The sequence below is a fragment of the Squalius cephalus genome (assembly GCF_949319135.1).
Source record: "Squalius cephalus genome assembly, chromosome: 3".
NCBI classification, from domain to species: domain Eukaryota; kingdom Metazoa; phylum Chordata; class Actinopteri; order Cypriniformes; family Leuciscidae; genus Squalius; species Squalius cephalus.
Window position 1 is genome coordinate 2,780,543 of NC_137124.1, and position 19,744 is coordinate 2,800,286.

General features: G+C 36.4%; 1 protein-coding gene across 1 annotated transcript in view; it reads right to left on the reverse strand.

Moving 5' to 3' along the window:
• LOC307155324 (uncharacterized protein) overlaps positions 1–6,027 on the reverse strand; it is a 35,916-nt gene extending 29,889 nt beyond the window's left edge. The window contains exons 1-5 of the mRNA XM_079865920.1: positions 5,993–6,027; positions 5,045–5,086; positions 4,478–4,522; positions 3,218–3,898; positions 1,939–2,007 (exon numbers count right to left, since the gene is read on the reverse strand). Coding sequence (XP_079722046.1) covers positions 1,939–2,007; positions 3,218–3,898; positions 4,478–4,522; positions 5,045–5,050 — 801 coding nt within the window. The 5' untranslated portion in view covers positions 5,051–5,086; positions 5,993–6,027. The remainder of the gene's footprint in view (positions 1–1,938; positions 2,008–3,217; positions 3,899–4,477; positions 4,523–5,044; positions 5,087–5,992) is intronic.
• Between the last annotated feature and the right edge of the window lie 13,717 nt (positions 6,028–19,744).

The window sequence follows — 19,744 nt, forward strand, 5'->3', positions numbered from 1 at the left end:
TGTAGTTGCAAATTAATGAGTTAGTTGATATGTAGTTGCAAATTAATGAGTTAGTTGACATGTAGTTGCAAATTAATGAGTTAGTTGACATGTAGTTGCAAATTAACGAGTTAGTTGACATGTAGTTGCAAATTAACGAGTTAGTTGACATGTAGTTGCAAATTAATGAGATTTAGTTGACATGTAGTTGCAAATTAACGAGTTAGTTGACGTAGTTGCAAATTAATGAGATTTAGTTGACATGTAGTTGCAAATTAATGAGTTAGCTGACATGTAGTTAATGAGATTTAGTTGACGTGTAGTTGCAAATTAATGAGTTAGTTGACATGTAGTTGCAAATTAATGAGATTTAGTTAACATGTAGTTGCAAATTAATGAGAGTTAGATGATGTAGTTGCAAATTAATGAGATAGTTGACATGTAGTTGCAAATTAATGAGTTAGTTGACATGTAGTTGCAAATTAATGAGATTTAGTTAACATGTAGTTGCAAATTAATGAGTTAGTTGGCATGTAGTTGCAAATTAATGAGTTAGTTGACATGTAGTTGCAAATTAATGAGATTTAGTTAACATGTAGTTGCAAATTAATGAGTTAGTTGACATGTAGTTGCAAATTAACGAGTTAGTTGACGTAGTTGCACATTAATGAGATTTAGTTGACATGTAGTTGCAAATTAATGAGTTAGTTGACATGTAGTTGTAAATTAATGAGATTTGGTTGACATGTAGTTGCAAATTAATGAGTTAGTTGACATGTAGTTGCAAATTAATGAGAGTTAGTTGACATGTAGTTGCAAATTAATGAGAGTTAGTTGACATGTAGATGCAAATTAATGAGTTAGTTGACATGTAGTTGCAAATTAATGAGAGTTAGTTGACATGTAGATGCAAATTAATGAGTTAGTTGACATTTAGTTGCAAATTAATGAGATTTAGTTGACATGAAGTTGCAAATTAATGAGATTTAGTTGACATGTAGTTGCAAATTAATGAGTTAGTTGACATGTAGTTGCAAATTAATGAGAGTTAGTTGACATGTAGATGCAAATTAATGAGTTAGTTGACATTTAGTTGCAAATTAATGAGATTTAGTTGACATGAAGTTGCAAATTAATGAGATTTAGTTGACATGTAGTTGCAAATTAATGAGTTAGTTGACATGTAGTTGCAAATTAATGAGTTAGTTGACATGTAGTTGCAAATTAATGAGAGTTAGTTGACATGTAGTTGCAAATGAATGAGAGTTAGTTGACATGTAGTTGCAAATTAATGAGAGTTAGTTGACATGTAGTTGCAAATTAATGAGTTACTCTGCAAATTTGCGACGTTATTCTGTATAAGTAAATAAGACCATCTTTTTTGCATTCTGATTCTGACATTCAAAGGCACAACAAGACCGTTTTTCTCTTATTCCGTGGATTTCACCCATTTTCCTAGCAGTTTTCCTAACAGTGACGTCAGCTCACAAATGGTCTATAGACAAGATTTTTAGAAAAAGGCTGCTTAATGAAACAAATATCATGAAAACACACAACTTTCTTCTTTGGAAAAATGTGCACTGACAGATTGCGCACAATATTACCAGAAAAGTGTTTAAGGAGAACAATAAGCAAATATTTTTGCTCAATACTGTAATATTTACTTCATGTTGATAGAAATACTACAAATATATATAAATATCAACTAAATCTAAATGATTTGTTTGAAAATAAAATTACCCCTCTACAGTTTTGTTTTGTGTAAATGGACTTTAAATTGAATTGTATAATATTTGTAATCCTATGTATCCACAGGATTACATCTGTATATGTAATATGTATCCTGACTAATATTATCATCAAATCACATCCACTACATCTCCCACAGAACACTAATATGGGGAAAAGGAAAGGGATGAGAAGGAATAATGAGAGAAGTTTCCGGTAAAGGAGTGATACCTGAGGCTGATGGACGCTCTTAGGGGCTTTACTGCGAGGAGCAGCTTTCGGCGGACGCCTCCTGAACATCTACAAGAACAAAACAACTGGCATTTTGTTTTGGGTGAGAAATAAATGGGTCTAATGAAACCCTAAAGACCCCATGAAATGATGAGATGAGTGAATGAATGTTTTCCTGCTGAAACAGGAAGTTGGAACCTGACATCGGGGTTAGTCGGTCTAGAGAGCATTTGATTGGACAAAAATCTACGTAGTGCAACATAAGTCATCGATATTTTGATTTGGGAGAGAAAGATTGTATTGTATATTATCTGTGTATATCTTTGCTATCTATCATAGTATTAAAGTTAATTCAGTCTTATTTTGTAAATTTTTAGGACCCTATCATACACACAGCACAATGCAGCGCCAGGCACGACGCAAATGTTTTTTTGCTAGTTTCAGCCCGACGCAGTTTTCATTTTCACGTCATGCGCCATTTTGTTTACATAGCAAATGCATTTGCGCCCATTTGTGGCCCATGGGCTGCTGGTCTGAAAATGAGGTGTGTTCTGGCACATTGTTGGCGCGTTGCTATTTTGAGGAACAGAAATAGACTGAACTATTGACCAACTGAAACCTTAAGTCAATGGCGCAATATTTATTTTGTTATTTAAAGAGCGGGGCGGGTCCACAATGCACACACACTCTGCTTATTACACACACGCGCAGCAGCACACAAACATGCCAAATATTAAAATCAAAGCATTACAATGTAAAAGATTATTATTGTGTAAATAAACATATGGTGGAATCCGCTTATCCCATAGATGGTCTCACTTTAACCTCACACACACACACACACACACACACACACACACACACAGCTTTATCCTTGCACATTAGCAGATCCGTTTCCTCTCTGGAGACATGTTCGGTAAATAGCGAATCCGCCATGGCGCGAGCGCAACTGGCATTTAAAGGGAATGGGAGATGAGACTCTGATTGGTTTATTGCACGTAAAGCCCAAAACACACCCATTACTCATTAACAGAATAGAGACAACCCTTTTAGACCAGCGCCGGGAGCGCCGACCATTTCTCCCGTCGTTAAACTGGAAAAAGTGGATTTGGACATGCCCTAAGTGAACTTGCACCCTGCGCTTTAGACCATGAGCTTAGATTGTTAAAATAGGGCCCTTAGAGTCACACTAGATATAGATGAGCTCAAAACCAACAGATATGGATTAAAAGCCAGTAAACTTGATTTCATGGGGTCTTTAGTGGACAGATGTTCTCACCAGGTCTCCGGTGGAGGTGTTTGTGGAAGGAATCTCTTGAACGGCTCCAACATGAGACATTGCAAGGTCCTGCCTCGTCTCTTGACCGATGAGAAGCAGATCATTATTGCTCTTCTGATTGGGCAGAACTTCATTCTGAGGGTTGAACAGAGGATCAAACGCCTTGATGTCAGAGACGCTGGTTCCTGCGGTGAACGAAGGCGTCTTGAAAATATCATCAGACACTGGATCGGTGTTAGAGAAGAAACTGTCTGTTTTAGTGGACGTTTCTTGGAAAACATCGGTGGAATCGAACGCTGATGTGAAAGAAAGAGTGGCTTGGGATTTGCTCTGTCTGGAGAGGATGAAGTCCAGCAGAGGATCCCTCTGATAGGCTGAAGACGAGGATTCTGTGTTCTGATTGGTTGAGCTGCTTTGTGTCAGATCAGTGTCCACTTTGTCTTTAAAAGGCTGGAAAATGTCCGTTTCTTCACCCCAAATGCCTGATGTTGACTGAAACACATCAGGTGTGTTATCTTCATAAAAATCAGGTGGAGGAAACACAACCCAGTCTGGAGTGGCGAAAGGAGCGCTGTCCACATTAAAGTCTGGAAACAGAGGCGAATGATGAATGGCGTTGCTTTGTCCTGTTACGTTTGGTAACACAATGTTTTCCTCATCAACCGTTTTCATGTTGAATTCCTGCAAACACAAGCATATTCATCGGGACATTTGAGGATTCAATACACAATCTTTTTTATAAATTATGTCAATGCATTTTATAATACACAAGGAAACAAATGCAACTAAAATGTTTGGGGTTAGTACGATTTTTTTATGTTTCTTAAAGAAGTTTCTTCTGCTCACCAAGGCTTCATTTATTTGATCAAAAATACAGTAAAAACTGTAAAATTGTGAAACATTATTACAATTTAAAATATCTGTTTTCTACGTGAATATATTGTTAAAGTGTAATTTATTCCTGTGATCAAAGCTGAGAAATCATTATAATATGATGGTTTGATGCTCAAGAAACATTTATGATTATTATCAGTGTTGAAAACAGTTGTGCTGCTTCAAATTTGTGAGGAAACCGTGATACATTTTATAGTTTTTGGGATTCTTAGATGAAAATAAAGTAAACAAATAAAATAAATAAAAATAGAAATCTAATGCATCAATTTAATGCATCCTTGCAGAATAAAAGTGTTAATTTCTTGATAAAATCTTTCTGTCCCAAGACTATTGAACGGTAATGTAAGCGTGAGATTGTCATGATACCTGTGGGTTTGAATAGAAAGGATTCAAGGAGCTGTTGATCCCATTCTAGAGGACAGAAAATCAGAATTAAACAGTTTAGATTGGATAAAACCAGTAAAAAACACATACATAGGCTCTCCTTCATACATTTCACACACACACTCGTGCAAATGAAGCTTCCTTATCTGTGTCAGTGGTTCCATGGAGAACCTTTAACATCCATGCAATCTTTCCCTTCCACTAAAGGTTCTTCAGATTATTAAAATGTTCTTTACAATCAGACAAAAATGGTTATTTTAAGAACTGTTCAATGAGAGGTTCTTTGGGGACCAAAATAGTTATTCTATGGCATTATTGCCACAAAAAAAAAAAAAAAAAAAAAAAATTGGAACCTTTATTTTTTAAGAGTGTAAACTAAAGTGTTTTATTCGTACATGCACACTGTTACGGCCTGGATCGATGATCCTCAACTACAAATACGTGAAGATCTTTACTTGAGCTGTGTGTCAAATGGACTGTCTGCACTCTGATATATTCGTATTCGTGTTAAATTATTTCATAAGAATAAGAAGTTAATCAGAATCTCACCTCCATAATCAGACCTGATGCACCAAACACTGAATCAGAGTCCTGTGACAGACACAATAAAGGAGATGGACAGATGGAATAAGGTTAGATAAGTTCCAGAGCACTGTATACTGGTACATGTACTGTGTTTATTCCATAAGATATTTAAAACAACAACAACAACATCAACAACTTAAAGACATGTGAACTACCCAGCTAACAAAAATATGTTCGCATACTAATGTATGAACATTTCCAAATGTTTTCTTAATTTTCAAAACATCCAGTTTTTTAAACTTTTCTTTCTCATTCGAACGTTAAGGGAACATTCCATTATTCAAACATTGTGGCAACGTTACTTTTAAATGTTATCTGGACGTTCTGAAACGAGTAACAGTTAGTTCAACGAAAACAAACGTAAAAAAACAACAACAACATTTCATTAACGTTGTACAAATGACGTTTTTGTGCTGACGTTTTGAGAACATTACTGAAGATGAGATAACTTTGAACGAACGTTCTGTTAACGCTTTGAACGTTTGATCATAATTTGCCGGAACGTTCTGTTACGGGCTGATCACTTGATCATGATGAGTTGCAAAAACAGTTGCATTATAACAACGTAAGCATTACTCCTCACAGGAACCCAAAATATGTGACGTCAATGATGACTGACATGTGCACACCTACGCTAAGCCACAATAAAGCCTGAAAATGCGTTTAAAGACATTCGAAAACATGCAAATAATGAGATTAATTTCACTCAGATTCAGTATTTAACATCAGTCCTGTACTTACTCCTCACTGAAAAATTATAACATCTAAAATAACTGACCTGTAAGTCAAAATAGTATTTAACATTGCTGAATCAACCTAAATACACTAGTTTATACCAACACAATGATATGGATCAAGTAAAGCATATGTCAGCATATGTAACAGTATTATAGCTAACGAAACTTTCTTTACCGGCTCAAGTATCGCTGTTTTCAGTAGACATGCTAATGCAGTGAAAGAAACGCGCTTGTGTTTTCCTTTAGCACCACATGTGCAGCTCACTGTATTCATTTATTTATTTTTTTTATCGTTGCAAGTTTGACGCATAGATATTTTAACAAAAAACAAAACAAACTTACCATGTAGCCTGTGAGGTTTCCAGAGAGGCTTATTACAGGAAACCTGTGGACGAGAACTAAACTAAAGCACTCACCAAACTTGTTATGTAAAAATAATAAACGAAACGCAACGCAGCATCTGAAGCTCGCGCGTCTTTCAACACACACCTGAGAAAACTGTGCGAACCTGCCTGTCCTGTCTGAGCATTACCAGCTGAAACACATTGAACAGCTGAAACACACTGAACTCAAAGCCCTGCCTGTCCTGTCTGAGCATTACCAGCTGAAACACACTGAACTCAAACCCAAACCGAACAGAAGAACACCGAGGACAGTTTCATGCTATAAATACAATTTAGTCCAAACGAATGCAATGCAACATTCTCTCATTAGCTTGCACATTAAAGTATAGAGGACGATGACAACAGCAATGCAAACATGTCAGGATTGGGTTTGCATTCAAGCCAACTATGATATTTACCCATCATACAAAAAAAAAAAAAAAAAATACAGTGAGGAAAATAAGTATTTGAACACCCTGCTATTTTGCAAGTTCTCCCACTTAGAAATCATGGAGGGGTCTTTTTAACTATTTATTTGTATGATACAGCTGCAAATAAGTATTTGAACACTTGAGAAAATCAATGTTAATATTTGGTACAGTAGCCTTTGTTTGCAATTAAAAAGGTCAAACGTTTCCTGTAGTTTTTCACCAGGTTTGCACACACTGCAGGAGGGATTTTGGCCCACTCCTCCACACAGATCTTCTCTAGATCAGTCAGGTTTCTGGGCTGTCGCTGAGAAACATGGAGTTTGAGCTCCCTCCAAAGATTCTCTATTGGGTTTAGGTCTGGAGACTGGCTAGGCCACGCCAGAACCTTGATATGCTTCTTACAGAGCCACTCCTTGGTTGTATGGGGTGGACAGGTGTCTTTATGCAGATAACGACCTCAAACAGGTGCATCTAATTTAGGATAATAAATGGAGTGGAGGTGGACATTTTAAAGGCAGACTAACAGGTCTTTGAGGGTCAGAATTCTAGCTGATAGACAGGTGTTCAAATACTTATTTGCAGCTGTATCATACAAATAAATTGTTAAAAAAAATAATATATTGTGATTTCTGGATTTTTTTTTTTTAGATTATGTCTCTCACAGTGGACATGCACCTACGATGACAATTTCAGACCCCTCCATGATTTCCAAGTGGGAGAACTTGCAAAATAGCAGGGTGTTCAAATACTTATTTTCCTCACTGTATATATATATATATATATATATATATATATATATATATATATATATATATATATATATATATATATAGATAGATAGATAGATAGATAGATAGATAGATAGATAGATTTTTTTTTTTTAAGAATTATTCTCCTCTTTATTACCATGAGTTTACGGGAAAACGAGATCTCGTTCAGTTGTGATTTGGGAATATATATACATTAGGCTTGTTTGAGATGAGCAAAATCTGCGCAGAACCGATCACCGGTGATCAGCGCGAGATGCATGCCGGTTAGAAATGTGTCCGACTGCGGTCCGCCTGGCTCTGATGTCATGCTGACGTATGTCAAAAATCTCTCGCGAGCGCAAGCCGCACGTGTCGGATTCTGCAGTCGAGCACAGTTGCTCTCCACTGACTGCGCTGATCAAAAGCATGATGGGAAACGACTTGCTGACGACACAGCTTAATGCTCATTGGTTTAAACAACCGTGATGTATTGTTCTCTTTTAAAATGTTTGATTGTAAAACTCTAATATCATGTTTTATGTGTATATGTTATGTGTGAATATTCCCAAACTATCTGACAGTGCGATCTCTTTGGGTTATGCAATTTAATTTTTATAAAAAAAAAAAAAACAAACAAAAAAAAAACAACACATATGTCTGTATTAAAGAAAAACAAGTAATAAAAACTCAGTGAGTGTTTTAGCGCAATTTTCTCACCTCATGGGATCACAACACTAAGAGATAGTAAATCTTTTCCTGGATTTTTTTTTGTGCGTTCCCGATATTAGACCTTCCTTAACATAATGCCGAAAACCCGAAGTCTCTAGGTGGTCTGGTTGAGGAGTAGATAGAAGTGCAAGATTGGTGCGCACAGACGCACAGAACAGAAATCATGAGTTAACAATCGCAATTTGTCCGGTGGAAAATTGCGCTAAAAATATTGATAAACATGTATTTGGAATGGAATTAAATAACAAGTAGGCTACTTTGGGTGTCTTGTTCATTTTATTTATTTTCATATAAAAGCAACAGAACTTGAATTACATCCAGTTTATTAGCAACACTGTGCACGAGCGTCAATCCCGCGATATCCATCTTTGATCTCACAGGTGTTAGATCCACTGCGAGAAGAGAGAACTGTCCGGCTTGCCTGCGCTTTTTTCACTCCTCCTCTCACTGCAGCGCCTACTCTCGCAAACATTTCAGGCGAGGCAAGGCGCATCTCAAACAAGCCTATTTTTTACCAACTCAGAACCTTTCATATGCATTTTCAAAATCAGGAACAGCATATAAGACACGCATTTAATGTCATCTGATAATTATGCTATGTCATAATGATCGAAATTAATTTAGCCTTCAGTTGACGTCCAACTCTTTAGTTCTTCTATGGTGAATAATTTGCTTCCAGAGCCAGATTAGATAGATCCTATATCTAATCAGTTTAACCTGTCATTTACAGTAGGCACGTGCTCTGTCTCACCACAAGAGGGCAGTAAACAATTATTCATTCATAATAAGTAGTAACACTGTAGCAAAGACTTTAGCCTATTGATTCACTTATAGTGCTGTCAAGATTATTAGATGGTCAATAAGATAATGATGTCCTTTTAAAATGGTATAAATTATGAATAAGCAAAGGACTTCGAAATAATACAAATAGAAACATTTTGCTGAATGACGCAAAAATCTATTTCACCATTTCCATATATTTTCAACATTTGGGCATTAAACAGACTGGAAGTGCACCCAATTAGCTGTGGATTTGCACATATTTTAATATTATTTATGCCGTTCTAGCTTGTGCACTATGGTTTATAAAGTCAAAGGAAATCATTAAAGGGGTGGTATAATGCCCTTTTCACAAGATGCAAAATAAATCTCTGATGTCCCCAGGGTGTGTGTGTGTGTGTGTGTGTGTGTGTGAAGTTTTAGCTTTTAGTTTTAGCACCGTTTTGGTCTGTTCCTTTAAATGCAAATGAGCTCCCGGCACAGGGGGCGGAGCTTCAAAAGCTTGTGTGTTTTACCTCATAAACATTTAGCCTTTTATGTTCAAACAGGAGTCAGAAAGATGGAGAGACTCAAGAAGAAGAGACAACATGTAGAGCAACAGGACGTTTCTGAATGGTTAGTTGATGAATTTATGTAGCTGATGTGTCTATCTTCTAGTCATTGATTAGCATATTCTGTCATGATACTATAAATGGTGTTCAGGGGGTGGAGTTTATGTAAATTTTATGGTTGGTGATGTCACTAACCCGGGAGGAATGTGGTGTAGTCTCTACCACCCGTTTGTTGTAGTCCTTAAAAAGTGATCTCCCTTTGCTTTGAACTTTGAGCGTTGTAACTTTGCAGATGTTGTTTGTGCTCAAACAGCAACATTACACAAATCATAATCAACCACCCCTTTAAATGTATTTATTTTTATTTTAGTTTAATGTGAATAAAGTATTTCTTAACGTGAATTTTGTCAAATTTTCACTGTAAGACATGAACAAAAAGGAGAGAAAAAAACCCATTATATTATATTATTATAATAATAATATTTTTCAAATATTTTAGAATATACATAAAACCATATATTTTTTACCCCTTGTGTGGTGTTCAAAACCCTATAACAATTTTGATGTTCCTGGTCAAAAATGACCAGCCTATAAAAAATAGCTTATAAATCTCTTATTATACTATATTATCACCCAATATTGGATTAAATCTTTTTGTCAACTTGTTTTCTTTCAATTAGGACTGATTTTATATTTCTATTTGCATATGATTAATCATAGGCCTTGTTTATCTGAGAGTAGGCCTCTAATTTTTTGAGTAAAAAAAAGCATAATTTATGAATAATTTTCACAGTATTAAATAAAATATGAAATAAATTTGCACTGTTGATCACACTAGTCTACTTTAATGTTTCACCAGGAATTTTGTTTTGAAAAACTTTTATTTCCTACAAAATGGCACAGAGTCACACTTGTGGTGTTCCACTGGGCCACTGAAAGTGAAGAGCAGAGACTGAAAATAAGAGAAAAATTAGTTTTCAGGAGCATGTGCATGTGTTTGCAAACATCGAACCCTTGGACCTGTGCATGTGTGGATGCATGCATACACACGCTACCCAAACACACACACCCTCACACACACACACACACACGTTAAAACACGCAAACTATTTTGAATATTACACACATTCTTTTTCACAGAGAGAAACTTGATCCTGCATCTAATATCCATTCATCCATCTGACATTCACTCTCACACACACACACACACACACACACACACACACGTTAAAACACGGAAACTATTTTGAATATTACACACATTCTTTTTCACAGAGAGAAACTTGATCCTGCATCTAATATCCATTCATCCATCTGACATTCACACACACACACACACACACACACACACACACATACACACACACACGTCTCCTTGTCTTTGTGAGCTTTGTTACCACGTGACATGACAGTAATATAAATCATATACAATTACTTGAAATGCCCATTCCTAAAAAGATCTCTTTAAACTAATGAAAACATCATTTACACTTTTAATTTTATGGTGTCCTTGTTAGATTGCAATTATTAAATGAAGTACTGTGTTAACATCTACTTACTATAGGGTTTAGTTGCATGTAATTATGCAACTACTATACTATATTAAGTCCTATAACAAGGACACTGTAAAATAAAGTGTCATCAAAACATCTGTCAGAGCATTGATAAACGTTGTCAGGGACGTCGATTATCTCGTTTTTCACACACTGTTGTCGTGTTTGGTGTGTTATTTCTCTGAGGCTGGAAGATCTTCCCATTAGCCTGGACTCTCCACGTTACCCTGGACCCAGCGTCCATATTCTGCTCCGAGAGGATCTGCCGGATCTGGAGAGCAGAGTTAATCAGTGATAGTGAGCGAGATGAGATCAGTGATGAGAGACGTTCATCTCACCTTCTCTTCTACGTCTGTCTTCACGGCGGATTCATCCAGAGGTCCGGCTGATCTCACGGCCACGCGCACAAGCTGCATCTGACTCCTTTTATCTTACACACACACACACACACACACACACACACACACACACACACACACACACACACACACACACACACACACACACACTTCATGAATAATCAAGAGAACAGACTGACACTGTAAAAAATCTAGTGTGAATTCACAGTATATAGTATTCGTGATTATTAACTGTAATTGCTTTTTTACAGTAATTTGCGGTGTTATGGCAGAAAATTACCTGAAAATTATCTTGCACTCATTTTATAGTAAAAATATGAATATAGTATGTATTGCAAATAGTTGTTTCAACTTAAAAAATGTTGTGCTGCGTTAAAAGGCTGTAAAATATGTAAAGTGAATTCATACTATTCTTGATTATTTGTCATTCTTTGCTTTTTTTTAACAGCAATTTGTTGTTTTTGTTGACAGAAATGACCTGATGATGACCGTGCATTGATTTCATAGTAAAAATGAGCAGTATTAACTGTGAAACAAAGTACAAAGTTTATGCTGCCTTAAAAACTGTTGAAAAAAATGGTTAATTAATTGCTTATTAATTGTAATTCTTTGTTTTGACAGATAATGACCTGAACATGATCTTGCATTCATTGATGCATAGTAAAAATATACTGTGTTCACTGCATAAATAAATAAAACATCCAACTTAAAAAAGTAAGTTTTGATGTTGCTGTTAAATCTGAGAAAGTTAATCTAATGCAAAATTTAAAGTTGTAATATCTAATTGCGACAATTATTTTTTATTGAAATAAATTACTTTTTTTTATTGTTTTAAAATCCAGTCAATATTTAACGTATATTTTAATATCTGTATTTGTTGTTGTTTTTACAGTAACTGACTGAAATCCAGGTTATATCAGAAATAACACTCACTGCAGAGGAACGGTAAGCGATACAGGCATGTGTCATCCCCGATCAGTCCGGTCCTTCTGGTAAACGCACACCTTTCATTCCCAACTCCATTATTAGGCTCTCCTGACGACCACTTCAGTGACAGCCAGCTCACTGTGCTCTGGTCCGACCACAGCCACAAGTTCATGGACAAGCCGATCCAGCCCTCAGATCCATGGTATGCAACGAGTAAACTTGTTATGTTTGTGTTGTCAGAGAGGCTACTAATGATGGCCAGGTCGATGTGAATCATCCTGCAGTAACGCTGAGCATCACGCCACGTCATTTTGATTTTAAAGAAAATAAACTTGTTTCCTCCAACTGTTTTTGTCAGGACAGAGAAAAATCATGTTAAGTGCATGAGAAACGCTCACACTGTTTCTGCAATACAAGGCTTTGACGAGGAAAATGTTTAATAGGCCAAATCAAATCTGTCAGAAGCCTAGTGATGCAAAGACATTATTTCCATGTAGCCGATACTGAAGATAAAGTTTTGGTAATTAAATTAACTGTAAATTAACTTAAAAAGGTGTTTAATTAAACCAGTCATAATGTTCTTCGGCAACAAGCCGCCTCTCAATATTTCAGCCGAACAAATTTATAATTTGATACTCTAGCATTTGTACTTGTAGTTTATCTGTGTTTTGTGTACAAAATAGACGTAGACTAATAGACATGCCATTGGAGAAACGGTAAATAAACTCCACTGTTCGGTCAATGATTTATGCCCTCCAAAACCATTTCATCCAAAACTTAAAATACCACAAATTAATATTGTATTTATTTGTCTGTTCATTTATTTTTGATGTTTCAGATTCGCTGTGCGAGAAACATTTATTTCTTGTTGCTTAAATTCGTTTTGCAGTGCCTTTACTCTCACTTTTGATCAATTTAATACGTCCTGGCTGAATAAAAGTATTTGAAGACCTCCGATGCAAAAGCCTCTAAAAGCAACCTCTGTCAAAGCTGAGATAATAATATTGAGTGAACGCTCTCCGCACATAGTATACGCTCATCAAATACTTTCACTTCGATCTCACTAAATCCCAGCCTCAGCCCCTTCAGAAATGCCGGTACTTGGGGAGAAACCTATACATAGGAGCCTGATAGAAATGTTAATATTAAACACAAACTTTAGACGGACTTAGAGGCTTTTGCATCTTCATTTGTCTTTAAAAAAAAAAAGAAGAAATTCTGATCCCAAACTTTTGAATGGTAGTGTCCGCATTTTTATTTTTTTTTATCATGGTTTCCACAAAAATATTTTCAACATTAATAAGAATTGCTGAGCACCAATAATAATCGCTAATAACATAATGGAATTATTTCTAAAAGATCATGTGACACTTAAAACTGGAGTAATGATGCTGAAAATTCAGCTTTGATCACAGGAATACATTAATTTGATCATATTTTTACATATTGATAAAATAAATGCAGTCTTGGTGAGCATCTGAGACGTCTTTCAAAAACATTAAAAAAATCTTAATTCCAAACTTTTGTACCTCCAGTGCAGTGCAACTCACTTTAGGTATCTACCAAATGCAATAAATGCAAAAGATGCTTTACAAATACAAATCAGCTGCAAAATGAGACAAGGCTTTAGAAAATGACAATTCATTACAACCCCATAAAAAAATTAAATAAAAAAAAACTTACGCTTGTAGCAAAAAAAGGGTTTTTGTTCATCACAAGAGGCAGTGTGCCAGGTTCCAGTAGTATTTCTAATCACGCCACACTTCCTCTGAGTCTTGGTGGTCGTGTCTTCCGAGAGCCCCCAGTTGCTAAACACTAAGTCCTGATCTTGGTAGGACCAGCGCCATTCGCACAAACCGCCGTACAGTCCCACCCAGCCTCGATCAAAACTCACTGAGCTGGTGATCTCCTGCATCTTAGATACGTCCTGATCGCTCTGAACCGTGGCCAGGTCCAGGTGATACTCCCTGCAGAAGGACTGGGCTTCGGTCCAGGTCTTTGGTTCCTGGATCAGAATGAAGTAGCACGAGGTCTCCGAGACGAGTCCTGTCGACAGCACAGTATTACATCAAAACACTTATTCTGGAAGGAAGTAATCTGATTTTAAATCGGCACAGATACTGTATAATGTGAGGTTAAACATTTGTATTCATTTTTGTTAGTTCTTGCTACAGTATTTGGTTACACTTAACAGTTTGGTTACACTTTTTCGATATAGTCCATTTTAGACGTTCTACTAAATGGCAGCGGCTACGTTTCTCATTCTTTCTCATTTTGCTAAAACGTCAACTAACTCTCATCATTTGCAACTACATGTCAACTTCAATATATTGCAACTACATGTCAACTAACTCCCAGAGTAATAGTAGACTATTGGGTCAGGGTTCGGGTCAGTAGGCCCTTAGTTGACGTAGAATGACTTAAGTGGACTATCGAAATAAAGCGTTATCTAATGTTTTACCAATGAAGTTTATGAAACAAACTGTGGCTAGGTTCCTGATAACACTGCAAATCACATTATCCAATCCAGGACATATATTACTTGTTATTAAGTGGTTAAATATGAAACAATTACTACTAACTAGTTATATTAACAAACAATGGCATTCAGTCAGTATCAAACTCACCTAGTAAGAAAAGTAGAGTCATTTTTTGGATCATCTTGGTTGCTCACAGGTTTGTTCACTGAAATAAATCAAACCTGCATGAGATGCATAAAAATTGGACAAAAATAATGATTAAATAATAGCAGGCTTTAAAAAGGTTAGAATAAAAAACGTGAAGTACTCTCATAGTGTGCCAGACTGAAAAGTCTCAAGACAAGAAACTCATATAAAATAATAAAAAAAGGTTATCAGGAATGCAGTGCCATGTAAAAAAAAAAGAAGAAAAAAGATATGCAATAAGCAATTATAATAATAATATATAACGTAACAAATATACAGTATTTCATGACAATTTATCTTTAAAAAATGCATCTGTAACCACATTATGCAGCCATTTTGATCAATTGAGGTCAGATTAAATGGAAACACATCTTGACTTGAATAATGACAAATAAAGAAGAGACAAACGAGTACAATATGATCAATATCACAGTAGATTTGAATTAATCTGCATCAACAGACTGAAGATCATACATGACTGATTTCTTAAGCCTCTGTGTTCTTTCAAAGCTTTTATTTTCAGCATTCTCACTTTATTCCTAATATAAATGTTTATTTATTCATTACCTTTCATGGAAAACCTCCTGCGGATCAGAACTTCAGTGTGGAGACGCCGAGACTGATTCCCGTTCTGACTTTGCTGCATCATAAGGATCCTTATTTAAATGCCATTGCAGAGCATGAAAATAACCAGTAACTGATATCTTCCTCATGGAAATGGATCATGTTTACATGCTTGTAAAAACAGCATCTCCCTGCTCTTTTCTTCCATTGGGGTCTGTGATGTTAAGAGGCCAGATTATTTCAGGACCTTGAAACAAGTCATTATTTTTTAGTTTTTGTATTGCTTTGGTTACTTGCATTTAAAACCGAGTTAAACATCCTCTTGTGCCTTTGTGCTATTTTGTGCAAAGAAATAAGTCAACATTTATCACAATGATAAGAAAATCTTAGTTTCAGCTCAAAACAAGAAAAATATCTGCCAATAAACTTAATTCAAAAGGAAAATAGATTTTTGTCCATGCTAAGCTAAAACTCACTTAATTGTGATACATTTTTCAGAAAACAAGACTTAATATAGCCGCAAGCAGCGATTATCGGGGCCGATAAAGAGTTTTCAGTTGAGAATGAGCACACCAAAGCATTAGTTTGCATATTAAGAACAATCTAAGATGTTCACTAACACAAATTATGTATAACCTGATTAACCTGATAGTCAAAATCCACATTAGAAAGAATAGCCTCTGATTAACATACTATTTGATTGGCATGCTAAGCTAACTAGCATAAGGCAACACACAGGTAAGGTCACATTCAGAGATGAATATCTTGGGAACAGTTGCAAACATCAAAAAATATGTTTTCTGTACTATACAGAATCATTTCTGTGCGGCTCGGTCCAAAGATCATCTGAGCCGATTTTGGACAGAATTAGGAAAAATTTGTAGGAGTAGCATATTTTTTTAAATTTTTTTATTTGCTTCAATGTGGCTGACAATTCCATTGTTGGAAAATTACAAATGAGATCTTGTCAGAATCGGTGAACAATGTATTTTTGCAAAAAAAAAAAAAAAAAAAAAAGCATATCGATGGAACACTAGGTGGCACTGTGTTCAAACTTCTCAGGTAACTTCGGGACATGCTGTCATTTATTCCTACCAAATTTTGTGAAGATATGTCAAATCGTTTAAAAGATATTGCAATTTATGACAAAATTCAAAATGGCGAACTGATGGGTTGTCCGATCCTGACAAAAATCGGAATCCACGAATTCGGCATGACACAAGGAATCCAGTCACGTTTATGATTTTCTGACAAACTGTTCAAAAGTTATTAGCAAAAAAAGCTTTTTTTTTCTGATCTCATGACAGATCTCATTTTTTCTCTCTCATGTAGGTGGCGCTGTTCCCAGATTTGGCCTGGACCCTCAGATCATGGTTCCAATAAAGCGTACCATTACAGCCTCTGAACCAATTTTGGGTCAAGCTCTTTAAGTTTGTGACATCATAACTTTTGAACAAAGACGAATAAATAAAAAATAAAAAAAAATAAAAAATCGGTTCAATCATTTCTGTGCGGCTCAGTCTAAAGATCCTCTTGGCCAATTTTCATAATCATTGGACAAAATTTGAAAGTGGAGATAAATAAAAACTGAACACTTTTCAAAATGGCCACTATAATGGGCAGAGTCTTAATGTAAGACGTTGACTGATCAGCATGCTGCATGATTGTCATGAAACAGAAGGATTCACACAGGTAAAGTAATCAACAGGTTTATTTGCAGAAGTATGTGATCGCAACAATGGAAGCAAGTGAGTAACTGATGAATGTAGTGTTCAGGAAGGATGTCTGGATGAGTAATAGTCTTATCTGTTGCAGGTTCTGAAATGGAGATCGATGCAGATGACTGAAGACGGTAGTGATGTTACATATGACACTGCAGCTTCAAAGCACGCATCGAGTAGACACCGCAATATCTCATGAAGCTCCGTGCCGGAGCACGTATTGTTTTCAGAGAAACACGTGATCAATAAAAAAAACGAATCGTCACTTTCTCTCCAGTCACGTGAATGCTTCACTTTGCGTGTCGGAATGCTTGAACCCAGACCACTACTCTACGGGTTTTTGGAAGTTTAAGTCCATTTGCTAACTTTTTTTTTTTTTTTATATAAATAAGCCTATAGCCTATGTTACATGATTATATATTCTGACATATAAACATCAGAGAAACCCTAAAATAATTAGACCACCATTTACTTGCGTCGAGCAACTATTTTGCTATTTTTATAAATAGTATTAATATAATTGTTACATTTAATTTATTGCCACACTTTTATGTGAATTATATTATCAGAAAACTGAACATTTAGCATAGACAGGTTTTTATTTGTGCTTAATAGATAAAACAATGGTGCTGCGTTATGGCTGCCATAAATTTGACCTGCCACAAGATGGTGCTGTTTTCGAGATTCTTGATGCTTTGAATCTTTTCCCGAAACAATCAAGGGAAAGCCTCAGTGCTTCATTTGCCCATCCCTAGAAGACGGATGAAGGAAGCGGATGACTGGAGACGGATGAAGGAAGCGGATGACTGGAGACGGATGAAGGAAGCGGATGACTGGAGACGGATGAAGGAAGCAGATGACTGGAGATGGCTAGTTTTGGTAGGTATCATGCAGGTAAGTGCTCTTTGAGGGAACAACGAGACCAGACCATGGTGAAATGCAGAGGGAAGAGTTATATAGTGACGGATGATGATCAGTGAAGACTGGTGACAGGTGACGGTGATCTCTGTTATTGGGAAATGCATGTAGGTGAGGGCCAGGGAGGATGATGGGAAATGTAGTGAGGAGGTGGTGACTAGCTGGTGACCGTGACAATGATGAGACAAAGTAGGTGTACTAAGTTTTATTTTTCTAGATCAAAAGGTTCAAAAGTTATAACCTTTAGAAAAGTGCAGTTTTGAACTGGTGATGGCACTATAGAGTTGGTCCAAGAGACTCCAAAAATTAGTCCAATCACTATTCATTAGCATCACTACAATTGTGCAAGATTTGATAATTTTCACACTTTCCATTGATTGGGCTGCCATAGACTCCCATTGGACAGGAATAATAATAATAATAATAATAATAAAGCAGGGCCGGAGTGGGGCCACTTTTCAGCCCGGGAGTTTTAGGCCCAAGAACGGCCCACTTTTTCCATGGTGGAATTCCAAATCAGCACTTTTTCCAAATTGGATAAATGAAGCAACAGTTCAGCTCTTACTAGTGTGTAGTTTTTATTAATATCATGGTTCAACAAATAATGTAAAGGTTAAATAATAATTCACTTAAGCTGAGAAGTTAACAACAAATATTCCACTATTCCACAAGGATAGGTTGATAAATTAACAAAAGCAGAAAAAAAGAAAGAAAGAAAGCATTTGAAATGTATCCCACTCTTCCACAAAGAGGCATATTGAACTAATGTCTCCAGTTCAAGTCACAGTACAGTTTACAGTTACATTGCGAATAGCACCAACAGCATCTACAGCATCAGTAGCCGCCTAAGCAGTGCACTGGTTTCAGCCACTTTATCGATAGCCGTGTCGTTGCTTATAGACATGGATTTCTTTCTCTGTGAACATTAACATGAAAGCCTCCAAGTTGTCCTGACTCAATGAGCTTCGTAGCCTTTTCTTCACAAATTTTAAAGTTGAGAAGCTTCTCTCACATGCAACCTGTGTGATGGACTGTCAACAGAAGCGTATAACCAATTACATGATAAGCATCTGTGAGGAGGTTATACTGTGAGAGTATTAAATGGACACAAATGGCACAGTTTTTGCAGGAGGAACAGGTCCTGCTTTCAAGTTCCATCTCTGGTTCTTCTATATGACGATGGGAGTCCGCCACTATCCTCCTGACCTTCATGTGTCACCTCACTACATGTCCTGACAGTATAACCTTCAAGAGAGGACTGTTTCAGTCTGTCCCACTGGTATGCCAGGCTAGAAAACTCAGTTTGTAATGTGCTAACAGTAGCTCTGTCATCAAACCGAAGCAGACGTTTGCTGATTTCCTGGAGTGCTGAGTTTATTTATCTTTATTTCAGGAAAGTTTTTAGGGTTAAGAAAAGCAAAATCTGAGGCAAGTTTTGCATTTGCTGAAAACCTCCTATCTATGCTACCTGCCACAGTGTCCAGAATAACATTATGGACATTCACCTCAAAGGCAGCATCAGATGAGGCTACTGGTTCATCATCTAAAAGCTCTCCTGGCATTCTTTTCTTTTTTCGGACACTCTTCTCTGGAAGT